This window comes from Drosophila innubila (genome assembly GCF_004354385.1).
Source record: "Drosophila innubila isolate TH190305 chromosome 2L unlocalized genomic scaffold, UK_Dinn_1.0 4_B_2L, whole genome shotgun sequence".
In the NCBI taxonomy this organism is placed as follows: Eukaryota; Metazoa; Arthropoda; class Insecta; order Diptera; family Drosophilidae; genus Drosophila; species Drosophila innubila.
This window is the reverse complement of record NW_022995372.1, coordinates 4,178,254-4,191,087: the sequence shown is the minus strand read 5'-3', so window position 1 is coordinate 4,191,087 and position 12,834 is coordinate 4,178,254. Positions and strand designations below refer to the sequence as shown.

At 32.9% G+C, this 12,834-nt stretch overlaps 2 protein-coding genes across 3 annotated transcripts; one reads left to right on the top strand and one right to left on the bottom strand.

Annotated features, from left to right (window-relative positions):
- Nucleotides 1–3,624: 3,624 nt before the first annotated feature.
- Nucleotides 3,625–7,353, bottom strand: LOC117780778 (forkhead box protein E4-like). Of its 2 annotated transcripts, none has more exons than XM_034617428.1 (8): nt 7,278–7,353; nt 6,347–6,430; nt 5,191–5,269; nt 4,763–5,133; nt 4,625–4,700; nt 4,390–4,450; nt 3,955–4,032; nt 3,625–3,826 (listed from the first exon to the last, which is right to left on the bottom strand). In XM_034617428.1, exons 3-8 carry the CDS (start codon nt 5,200–5,202, stop codon nt 3,738–3,740), a joined length of 687 nt encoding a protein of 228 aa, XP_034473319.1. In that variant the 5' UTR covers nt 5,203–5,269; nt 6,347–6,430; nt 7,278–7,353; the 3' UTR covers nt 3,625–3,737. The 2 variants fall into 2 exon arrangements, with proteins under 2 accessions (XP_034473319.1, XP_034473318.1); XM_034617427.1 differs by lacking the exon at nt 7,278–7,353 and adding an exon at nt 6,513–6,576.
- Nucleotides 7,354–9,270: 1,917 nt separating this feature from the next.
- LOC117782403 (ribonucleoside-diphosphate reductase large subunit) lies at nt 9,271–12,767 on the top strand. The gene is made up of 4 exons (XM_034619520.1): nt 9,271–9,385; nt 9,470–9,558; nt 10,259–10,436; nt 10,510–12,767. Exons 1-4 carry the CDS (start codon nt 9,334–9,336, stop codon nt 12,651–12,653), a joined length of 2,463 nt encoding a protein of 820 aa, XP_034475411.1. The 5' UTR covers nt 9,271–9,333; the 3' UTR covers nt 12,654–12,767.
- The last annotated feature ends 67 nt before the right edge of the window (nt 12,768–12,834 follow it).

Here is a 12,834-nt window from a genome sequence, read left to right as displayed (position 1 = left end):
ATTTCTTTCAATGCTCAACAAATACTGCGTGATCAGGATCGCTTGAATCGGCCATGACCTTCTGAGAGGAAAACTGCAAAACACTTGAAATACCAATACCATTCAGACTCATGCGACTACTCACAATACTCACACTACTAAATATACGAGTATGTATTAAAGAAAAAAGTCGTCTTGCGGACAAGACCAGCAGGCAACAAGCAAAATTAAGAGCCGGGCTCATTTAACTCAATGCTCCACTACGTTACCAAAACAAGATCAACATTACACAACGAACGCTACGGCTATCAATTGATCTCAAACAAACTCGTCTTGAACGCTCTGGCACGAGCAACGAGCACCTGTGCACGTTTGGCCACACACACACTCATACACACACTGGCACACACTGGCACACAGTCACACGGTCAGTATATGTGTACAATATACTATGGGCACTTCATACCTCTTTTTTGGTCATCAATTAATTATCTTTCAACGTCGAAATTTCTTTAAGCAAAAATATTTTTAATATTCTTCTACATATTTTATAAAATTTTTGAGAAACTGGTCTTCTTTTTCCATAACATTAACGGATGAAAATTTTATTTGTTTCCAGAATATTTGAAACACACTAAAAAACATAATAACTTAAAAAGGCTTATAAATAGGTTTGAAAAACACATGCTAGCCATAAGAATCAAAATGTAAAAGAACAAGAAAAATGTAAGAAAATTCCTAAAGTGCTAGGATATAAAATATTATTAAAATTAAAAAAAAAAATCAAAAACACTTACAGTTGCATTTACATATTGGCCAAAAATAAGAAGACTTGTGTATTTATTTGATTTTATTACAAAAATTTGTTACGTATTATTACTACGTATTATGTTTGTATTATAAATACCAGAAAAATGTTGAAAATTCCCACAGTGCACTTACTGCTCACAGTCACTCAGTTGTGCTTGTATGCGTGTACACTACTTGCTTACTGCTTGTAGGCTTCGTTTGATGTACAAACACACACAAATACATACATATATTTTAACAGGTAGCAACTTGACTTTTCTCCAAGACGCAGACCGCTTTTGCCGTCCATCACCTGTTGCATTGTTAGGTGAGCGAGCGGCTTGTTATCGTTGCCTCAGTTTGCCTCGACTTCGTCTTTGACTTCGTCTTCGTCTTTGACTTCGGCATCGGCTTCAGCTTCCTTGGTTTTTGCTGCCGTTTGTATCAATATACCCGGTACTCGTTGAGTACAACAGTGAATGATCGCCTGGCAGAAACATGAACTTAATTTCGTCAATCAATTGAATTTTCTTTGTAATATTTTAAAAATATTCTAAAACAATTTATTTATTTGATGCTGCTAGTAGCACAAAAAAGTTATAGCTTAAGATTATTGCAATTCTTGACTCTCTGAAATAAATATCAACGTTTTCGAAGCTCCCGCAATACAATAAAAACCCTCTTGCACCTACATTATAAAAGCAAGCTACTCTCAAATCGATATATCGATGCGAATTTATATCAAAAACATGAAAATTTTTATTTTTCAAATATCTAACGATTTCTGCCGCAAAAAAAACTGTTTACAACTCTTAGTTTTAAAAACAAAACACTCTTTTCGGCAAGTAAATACTTCTTCTTAATACTAATATTAATTAATATTAATCGCATCAAGAACGAATAAATATAAGGGTAGCTTTGAGAGTTTTAAGTTGTTGCGCCCAAATGTATGCAATTATTATATAATATTTGGCATTTGAAAGCTTAAGATTAAAAAATGTGTATTAAAATGATGTACCAGGTATCGTATAGTCGGGCACTAGACTATAGCGTTGTTGTTTTTACTCTTGTGGAGTTAACATGGCCATTATGTGTTTACCTGAATGAAATTTCGCAGTCGCGCATTGAGCTGCTTTTACTCAGGATCATTGACAGAGCTCGCTTCAAATTCTTGCGCTTCCCACAACTCATCCCTCTCCCCTGCTCCATCTTTCTCACTCGGACATTCTCGCTCACTCTCTGTTGCTCTCGCTCTCTCTCTATTGGATAAGATGCTTATTGAGATACACTCAACACATACTCGCACACACATTTCCACATCTGGATGGAACAGGTGCAGGCACTTGGCCTACAACTACTACTCCCATTCATAACTAAAATTCGAGTCGATTATTTTCTCGTAACTCAAGTGTCTAGTCAAGATCCGGTTTCTTAAACTTGAGTGGAATTGTGCTAAGAATATTGGCTTGACTGCTCGCCGCTATTGGCGTCTCTTTCTTTTTCTTAAGGTGAATGGCTAAGACACGCCCCTTTTGATACCCTGTAACAGTGGTTCAAATCTTACGACAATGTTGCACAAATATTTTCAATAAACTCTCATAGATAAAATCAGGGAATAACACCGTAACCGGAATCGGAACCATTAACCGAAACTAACCGTTTCTTTTTTAGTACCGATACTAAAACCGTAGAAGAACTGAGAACCGAAACGCTCGTACCAACACGGTTGTGGTAAAGTGGCTAGGTTAAAGAGTTGACCAACTTCCAACTGTCATAACTTGATCAAAATTGACCCAATTTTCGAGGGGAATATCATTTTGATCATGGTTTGGCCTCCAAATTTATTCTGAATTCAAATTTAATTCATTTAGAAAATTTAATTATTTTCGACCAAGACTCGATTTTGTTGGTAAGGGTCCCCCCTTTAAAATTTCGAAAATTCAAAATTTTAAATCTCAAGTTTTCACTTTTAATCAAATCCATATATCGTAATTATTATAAGACAACACTTTAAATTTGATTCTGAGACCTTTCATTTTCTTGTAAAAAATCATGTCAAAATTAATAAAAATTTTGACTTGTAAAGTTGCTAGATCAGAGGCTTGAGCAACTTTGAACTGTCATAACTTGAACAAAACTGTCCCGATCTTCAAGCGGAATGTCACTTTGATCATGGTTTGGCCTCATAATTTATTCTGCATTCAAATTATGTTAAATTCGCTCAAAAAATATGATTCCTCTGGATCAAGGTATTTACTTCAATGTCATTATTATTATAAAATTCCAAAAAATTAAAACAAGAAAAACCCTCAGCATATACAATTTTAGAAAGTATGGAAACATCCGTTTGCACTATCTTTCAATTAATTACTTTTCATTTTTATTTTATCGAGCGAGTAAAGTTTTTTCGAATTCTGATTTTCTATTTACCGTGTTTCTAATTTTGGTTTCATAGTCATTATTTCCGTATTACGAGTTTTTGTCCTAGCTTTTGTGTTCCCAATTTCGTTTCCCCAATTTTGAGAATTCTTGTAGGAAATCAAATATATTACATTTTCCATGCTGTGCATGCACATACCCTGTGTCCATTGAGAGGGTATTAAAAATAATAATTGAGGTGCAAAACGGAAATGAACAGCTCCGACATCTGTCTGTCCATCTGTGTAATCCCTGTCTTGAAAACTCCAGACTCTTGATTGAAATCAAGTGGGAAAAAAAATAAACTACCTGTTTTATTTATACTTTGAATATTCCGTAAAGTTTGTATACGGAAAACAAAAGTTTGATGAATTAATTAGCAGAAAAATAATATACATTTTTGTATGTTTGATATTAAATTAAATAATGAATATTTACTGTAGTAAAATGGCGTATTTTATTAATGCGTATTTTATTAAAAGCGTTTATACTAAAATTATTCTTAAGTTAGGTGATGACACAAGAAATGCAGTTTATTATATAAACAATAATTATTGTTGTGATAAATATGAGTTTTGGTAGTTGGTTATACTTGTGGATAACTCAAATGGACCCTCTCTTTTGATTGATTGATAATACGCTGAAATGAGAAGAACATTGGAAAATCCCTTGTTTAAAAATTTAATTCAATAAACTCTCTATTATCTCAGAAAATACTTTAAAATAACGAAAGTAATTTCATTTGTATATATCCGGATATATACTTACCTTCTGCTTCCCAAGAAGCAACTGCATGACCATCAAATATTTTGGAGCAATCAATAGGGATATTTTCGTGCATAAAATCTGAAATTTATGTTAGATATTAAAATATTATATAATTGGAATTAATTGCATTCTTGCTTTAACAATTACTGGAGAATTTAGTGTGCGAGAGTTTTTATTTTATTTAACATCAAGTAAAAGCTATTGGCAAAAAATTATAAGTAATAAACAAACAAATATAACAAAATTGACAATTTAAATTATATTTAGAAAGTTGTAACTACTTCTAATAAATATTAATAATTTTTATAAAGTGACTAGGTCTCTCTGTAAATCAGTAATGTGTTTTTGTATTGGTTTGAATATTTTATAAAAGGTTTAATTTCTAAAAATAATAGATAAAATATTTTCTCTAAATATACTTTGGAAAATTATTACCCAAGTTAACTTTATTGCCATAATTGTTGCCAGCTCCCAAATTCGATTGTTGTGAATACATCTAAAAAAAGAAATCAAAAAGTATCTTTAAATTAATAAATTATTGATTTGCACTCTGTTTTTTTGCTGAATATTACAAATATTAATAATTTTATAAAGTTTAAAATTAATTTGGGATTAATTCTAAAAATTGGATTAGTATAAATAATTTTTGATTTTTAAATTAATATATTACCATGCAGTTTTTGGAGTTATTCATTCTAGAAGTGTACCCATTAATATGAGATGTTTGTGTAGCCATCCATTGGGAGCTAAAATTAAAAACATTAGAGCATGATTTATATAAAATATATAGATATATATTTCTATTTACCTGGAATTGTACTGGTAAATGGCTTGACTCGGTATTTGATGCAATGTTGTTGTTGTTGATTTTGACTTGAATGTATCGGTTAAAGAGTGCGAACCAGAAAACTGACTGATATTGCGATATGGCCGTTTCATTCGCCGCCTTCTTCGGTAATTGCCGTTCTCGAACATATCCTCGTAATGTACATCGAGGGTCCAATAATTCCCCTTTCTATCGCCCGCTCCCTCTCTTGGCACTTTGATGAAGCATTCATTTAAACTCAGATTATGACGAATCGAGTTTTGCCAACCCTTTTTATTTTGCTCAAAGTATGGGAACTTTAAAGCAATAAAATTGTATATTTCATTTAATGTGGCTCTCTTCATTGTTGAGTTCTGAAACATACAAAAGATAATAACAAAATTGAACTAACTTAATGGTTATTTATTTACCTGTATGGCCATTGCTATCAAGGCAACGTAGCTGTAGGGTGGCTTAGCTTTCAGCGTATTTGAGACATCTTCGGTAACTCTGTGAAACAAGCATCAGTTCGCATTACAACTTACCCAAAAAAAAAATAAATTTAAAAAATACACCGATCAATTTCTCTAAATAGATGCACTGCTTGCAGTAATATGCACACGCACTGCAAGCAGTGCACGCAAAGCAGCGGTTCACACAGCTCACACTTTTCAAACGTGTACCAAAAATGGTACGTTTTTTTCAAAACTGTTATATGTACCCAAATTGGTACAATTTTACCATTAAAGGTCACTTGCTTTAAAGCAACACATTAACTTTTTTCTGAGACTTTTCATTTTAAAATTTAAATTTATTCTGCATTTAAATGTTATTAAATTCGATCAAAAAGTTTTTCTTCCCTAGATTCCATACATGGATTTTGATGCTAAGGGTCCCCCCTTTGGAATTTTGAAAATTGAAAATTTTAAATCTCAAGTTTTTACTTTTAATCAACTCCTTATATTATAATGAGTATAAAACAACACTTTAAAATTGATTCTAAGATCCTTCATTTTTTTGTCAATATTAAAGGAAAATTGAACAAAAATTTAGACTAGTTAAATTGCTATTTTCAGTGTTTGACCAACTTCAAACTTTCATAACTTTGGCCAAACTAAACCGTTTTTTAAGCGGAGTGCCATTTTGATCATGGATTGGCCTATTTATCCATTCTGCATTTAAATTTTATTAATTTATTAAAACAATATTTTTTGCCAGAATTCGATTTTGATGGTCCCCCCTTTGATATTTTGAAAATTGAAAATTTTAAATCTCAAGTTTTTACTTTTAATCAACTCCTTATATCATAATAAGCATAAAACAACACTTTACACTTGATTCTGAGACCTTTAATGTTTTGTAAAAACTCATGTCAAATTGGATCAAAATTTTGACTTGTAAAGTTGCTAAGTCAAAGGTTAGACCAACTTCAAACATTCATAGCTTTGTCAAAACTGGACCAATTTCCAAGCGGAATGTCATTTTGATCATGGTATAGCCTTGACATTTTTTCTTAATTTATAAGCATAATTTATTTAAAGAAAGGCTTGTTTTTTAAATCGAGTAAAAAGTATTTGAGTTAATTACTTGTCTTTGTCCGTATATAATTTCCCTCCATAGATCCTTCAGCCGTCGAAGTTTTCGTTAATAAAGTAGAGTGCATAATGCTGCCTGTAAATAAGAAAGTAACTTTAATAGATTGTTCAGAAAAAACAGTTTTCAAATCATATACTTTGTATACCGAATTACTTACCTAAGAAATATTAGCTAATCTCAAATATCATAAATAGATGCTACGATTGATTAAAGTCTGACCAAAAGTTTTGGATAGAATGATGTCATGTTAATGGGGGAAAATCAATGCACAATATATTTATATACTGTGGTTCACAGCTTATTTGATCCACTACATTTTTAGCAAGGTTTTGTTTCCATGGTTTAAAAATTAATTAACAAATTCGCGTTTTAAATTTATTGTTATTTCCTTGTAATTAAAAGATAAATACATTTAAAATTTGTAGTATGTAATAGTAGTGGGTCAAAAAAGCTGAGAACCACTGTAAGTACATATAGATTTCAAATTTTGGAGTCTCCACTTTACACAGTTTGACGTCTATATATATTTTTTATTGCGTCAGAGATGAATACTTTTTTCTACAATACAAAATAATATTTTAATGCGAAGTTTCTTTTCATTCTTATTTAGATGTTATTATATTTGGATTATGTTTGTAACATTTAAGACTTTTTCAATTAACCCGAGCTCCGATTAAGATTAATGGTTTTTAATTCTTAATTCACATGTCCAACTTCGAAATTCACAAAAAAAAATAAACAAAAATATCACAAAAAAAAAGTTTTATTCCTGTTGCAGCTAACTTTGTAGGTGCCAATGTTGGCCGTTAACCGGGATATATGTATGTATATTTGGTAACACTGACTTGTATGTATGTAAGTGTGTATGCTGGAAAATGTATATGTATGTACATATGTATATATGCAATGTCAACCTACTTACTAGAAAGAGCACTTTAACTGTAAATAGACTACAAAAAGATCAAGTTCATATAAATGAGAAATGATCACAGATACAGATACATTTACATGCATACATACGTATGAGAATACATTCAAACATTTAGAAAAAGTCGCTTAATTTGTTTCGAAAAATAATAATAATCTTGATTAACCGACGGGACGCCCTGAATTGCTAATCGCAAATGAAATGCAAAATCGCAACAATTGAATATGCCAACATTAATCACATATTTACAAACATACATACATACATACATATTTGCATGTATTTATGCACGTATTGAATATTTGGTTTACTTGTAAGTATGTATGTATGTTTGCTTGAATAAAGTGCATATGATACCCTATAGGCTAGGAAATGCATGTGTGTGTGTGGGTGTGTGTGTGTGTATGTAGTTTGTGAACTTGTGACACGAGCAATCAAAACTCAGCATTATTGCATGCTGTTGTTGTTGCACTGCTTTAAAGTAGCTCATTTAAGTGAGTGTAGCGTACCAGACTACAGCATACCGTGTAATCTGGCAAGCAGTGCACTTCATATAAGGACTTAACTTGGTTAATTATATCATTTTTTATTTTATGTTAGTGGTAAATTTAAGTTACAATTCCTTCAATTTGTTTTTAAAATTTTTGGGTATAAAATTAGTTAACAAATCCGTGTTTAAATTTTAGGAAATAAATTATTTTAATTTTGTATATTTGCATAGTTTATTATACCCTAATATACCCCATGAGTAGGTTCGCGTCTTACACACACACATCCATATGTACATAAGTGCTTACATTAACACTTGACACGTATATGTATGTTCGTATATACGTATGTAAAATTAGCTAAAGCGTAAAAGGGGCAATAAGAATTGAAAATAACTGCACATCAGTCACAATAATTGGGTACATAGAATTTAAATATATAATAATATGTAAATGTTTATGTACACATGTATTTATTTTAACAGTATTATAAATTATCTAAGTTTAAAATTATTTATTATTTAAAATAAATATTTAAATGCATTTTAGTATCGAAGAATTTTAGCAGTGGCTATATAAATCAAATGTTTCCTCTTATCTTAAGCAAGTATAAAACTAAAGTTTAAGTAGCCCTATGTTATTCGATTTAAATTTTCCAATCGATATGTTCTGCATCTTTTTCCCATATAAAAAGCTTGTAGCAGAATGATAGCATCGAAGGACACATTTTTGGTATATGCAGACAGAAAAGTTGCGTATAGATGAAATTCTCATCTCATACACATAATTGTTTTATTATTGGATTTAGATTTTATTTTTTTTTTGCTGACTGGAGCGTGAGGCATATAAAATTGAAATGAAACTTGATCCGAGTGTGGCAGACAGAAACCTCAATTTCAAGTTGAAGCATTGGGCATTCCGCTATGTACAAGACTTAGTGTAGAATAGGCTAGAGAGAGAGGTGTGTGTATATAAGGTGACGTGTATAACACTGTTGTCCTCCATAGAGGTAGCTATTCTGAAAGTATGTAAGCAATAGAAGTATCAGCCATCGATGGGCAGTTTGTAAAGCAGCTAAAACAGACATAGCTTAAATAGTTTTATCGTAAAACAATTCTATTTTTAGTGTTTAAAGTGGCCACTTAAATATTTTTTTATGTTTACGTTTTAAGCATAAGGAATATTGGTATATGAGAATCAGTTGATTTATGTTCATTTTTGTAAGAAATATTCAAATTAGTAAAGCCTTACGCAAATGAACTATACATATAATTATAAATTAGTTCGAAAAATTTTCTTAAATCATACATATTCCTTAATACATATTTTGACAAATTTATAATTATGTGCCAATTTCACTGTTTATCAAATAAAAATTCAACGCTACCTTGACTAAAACATTGAAGTGATCGAGCCGAAGTATGTATTATAATTTGTTATCGTTTTGCTTATCGAACCATGTGAATGTGCGGCAATAGAGCATTTTGGCGCGCATTTAGTGTAATTGGCGATCAGATTTATCATTTGTGAAAAGTTTACAGTTGCGTGTGCATAAATTAATCATGAATAAATCCAAGACAATGAAGTCAACCAAACTATATGTTATAAAAAGAGGTAATTTCTCACTATATTTACATATGCACATATGTTGATTGATGTGTGCCGGTATTAACGCAAAAAAATAAAATCAATTTGCAGATGGAAGGCAGGAGGAAGTACATTTTGATAAAATTACATCCAGAATACAGAAGCTATGTTATAATTTGAATATGGACTTTGTGGATCCTGTAAGTATTTAAGATTTTTCTAAACACTTACAATGTACACGCGCATGTATTAAAATATTGAAATTTTCCTTTGTGCAAATGTGAATGTGTGTTCAATGTATGCAGAGTGAGTCAAACAAAATGAAAGTATTTAAAACTTTTGATATTAACAACTGTTTTGGTTAGTACTGCTGAAGCTGCCAAATTAGTATAAGGTGAATTGTATGGTATGTAAGTAGATATGTATGTATTGTTTTTCTAAACTTTTCGCTAATGAAATAGGGTTTTTTTGCATTACGTGGAAATGCGCAGTAGTGCAATTAAATAAGTGTTTATGTTAATTCTAATTTTAAACCAAAAGTGATAAATATGCAGTGGCTTGAATACCGGCCTATAAATTCGAAGACAGCATTATGTACTAATCTTCACATAGTATAAATGTTTTATGGTGAAATTAACAGCAGACATTAATTGACACTACATACAGTTAGTCAATTAATTGTTTTGACAGAAAAAAAAAAAAAAAACTAAGAGTGTGCTCGACTGTGTGAGTCCCGATAATGATAACAGCAACAGGTATTCGCACATAAATGCATACAGTATGTCAAGTAAATATTCTGACAACAAAAATTATAATAAAAAAGCAGTGTACTTCAGTGTACAGTGTAAGCATCATAAGTAATGTCATTATTTCCATATGATTCTGTATCAATTTACTTAGGTATCCATCACCCTGAAAGTTATAAATGGCCTGTACTGTGGAGTAACAACCCAAGAATTAGACAATTTGGCTGCGGAAATTGCAGCGAGTTTAACCACGCAACATGCGGATTATGCGCAATTGGCGGCCAGAATTGCAGTTTCCAATCTTCACAAGGAGACCAGAAAAGTATTTTCAGGTAACAAAAAAGTCGCCTAATAAACACAATTATAAATGCATTTAAATAACAAATTTCAATTGTGTCATTGCAGATGTGTTTGAGGATCTTTATAGGAACGTTAACAAGGAAACTGGACAGGCATCACCAATGGTTTCCGATTTCCATTACAACGTGGTTAAAAAGAATTCAGATCGTCTCAACTCTGCCATCATTTATGATCGTGACTTTGGCTATAACTATTTTGGATTCAAGACTCTGGAGCGCTCCTATTTGTTAAAGATCAATGGCAAAATTGCTGAACGTCCACAGCACTTGTTGATGCGTGTGGCCATTGGAATCCATGGTGAAGACATCGATTCCGCCGTGGAGACATATAATTTATTGTCGGAACGATATTTTACACATGCATCGCCAACACTTTTTGCTGCTGCCACAAATCGTCCACAATTGTCATCGTGTTTTCTGTTAACCATGGTAGCGGATTCAATTGAAGGCATCTTTAAATCCGTTGAACAATGTGCGATGATCTCCAAATCAGCCGGTGGCATTGGACTCAATGTGCATTGTATTCGTGCCAAGGGCACTTCGATTTGTGGCACAAATGGCACCTCAAATGGCTTGGTTCCCATGCTGCGAGTCTTTAACAATGTGGCTCGTTATGTGGATCAAGGTGGTGGCAAAAGACCAGGAGCATTTGCCATTTATCTGGAGCCTTGGCATTCCGATGTCTTTGAGTTTTTAGATCTGAAGAAGAACACGGGCAAAGAAGAACATCGTGCTAGAGATCTGTTTTATGCCTTATGGATTCCTGATCTCTTTATGAAACGCGTTGAAGCCAATGGGGATTGGTCGTTGATGTGTCCACACAAGTGTCCCGGCTTGGAAGATGTTTGGGGTGATGAATTTGATACGCTTTATACCAAATATGAGCAAGAGGGACGCGCTAATCGTGTAATTAAAGCGCAATCTCTTTGGTTTGCCATCATTGAATCGCAAGTGGAAACTGGCACTCCATACATGCTCTTCAAGGACTCTTGCAACCGCAAGAGCAATCAACAAAATGTTGGCACCATTAAATGCAGTAATCTATGTACAGAAATTGTTGAATATTCGGCTCCCGATGAAATAGCCGTTTGCAATTTGGCATCCATTGCTCTAAATATGTTTGTGACACCCCAAAAGACATATGATTTCAAGAAACTGAAGGAAGTTACAAAGATCGTTACCAAAAACTTGAATAAAATAATCGACATCAATTTCTATCCATTGCCTGAGGCAAAAAAATCCAATTTAAGACATCGTCCAATTGGAATTGGAATTCAGGGATTGGCGGATGCTTTAATTCTAATGCGTTATGCATATGAAAGCGATAAAGCTGTTCTTTTGAATCAACAAATCTTTGAAACCATCTACTATGGAGCATTGGAAGCCAGTTGTGAGCTGGCCCAAAAAGAAGGACCATATGAAACCTATGCTGGATGTCCAGTTAGCAAAGGCATTCTGCAGTATGAAATGTGGGACAAGACACCGACCGATCTCTGGGATTGGCAGGTCCTTAAGGCGGCTATCAAGGAGCATGGAATAAGGAATTCTTTGCTTGTTGCTCCGATGCCCACAGCATCTACTGCACAAATTATGGGTAATAACGAATCCTTTGAACCGTACACTTCGAATATTTACACACGACGAGTATTGTCCGGGGAATTCCAAGTGGTAAATCATCATCTGTTGCGTGATTTAACCGAGCTGGACTTGTGGGATGATGATATGAAGAATCAAATCATTGCCAGTCGCGGATCTATACAAAATATTGAATCCATTCCCCAAGAAGTTCGCGAACTGTATAAAACCGTATGGGAAATATCCGTAAAGTCAACTATCAAAATGGCAGCAGATCGAGGAGCGTTTATTGATCAAAGCCAGTCATTTAATATTCATGTTGCTGAACCCAACTATGGCAAATTGACATCCATTCATTTCTACTCTTGGAAAGCTGGTCTCAAGACCGGAATGTATTATCTACGTACTAAGCCAGCGGCGAATGCTATTCAATTCACAGTAGATAAAAATCGGCCACTGTTGGAAGTTAATGGACAGAACTCCACAGAACAACATTCTTCAATAGATCTAAATGTCAGCAACAGCACCGAGACGGACATTGAGCGAGAACGCAAAATGGCTGATATGGTGTGTTCTCTTGAAAACAAGGATGCATGCTTGTCCTGCGGATCTTAAACATTATTTATATACCTATTATTATTGTACACTTAAATCCATAAGAATGAATGCGAATTGTAATACACCGTTCTATAATATTTAAAATAAAACATTGAATGTCATAAACGTAGAGTTGAACGACTATTTAAATAACGTTGTTGGAAATTCACACTTTCCAAAATAAGTGTACGTATATTAA

Bases quoted from the DNA above. Each gene is read 5' to 3' on its own strand.
- LOC117780778 (XM_034617428.1), bottom strand. The intron at 4,451-4,624 runs GTAATATATTAA...TTCTTTTTTTAG, and splicing joins ATAACTCCAAAAACTGCATG to ATGTATTCACAACAATCGAA. The intron at 4,033-4,389 runs GTAATAATTTTC...CATAAATTTCAG, and splicing joins TGGCAATAAAGTTAACTTGG to ATTTTATGCACGAAAATATC.
- LOC117782403 (XM_034619520.1), top strand. From the start codon at position 9,334: ATGAATAAATCCAAGACAATGAAGTCAACCAAACTATATGTTATAAAA. The intron at 9,559-10,258 runs GTAAGTATTTAA...CAATTTACTTAG, and splicing joins ATATGGACTTTGTGGATCCT to GTATCCATCACCCTGAAAGT. The intron at 10,437-10,509 runs GTAACAAAAAAG...GTGTCATTGCAG, and splicing joins GACCAGAAAAGTATTTTCAG to ATGTGTTTGAGGATCTTTAT.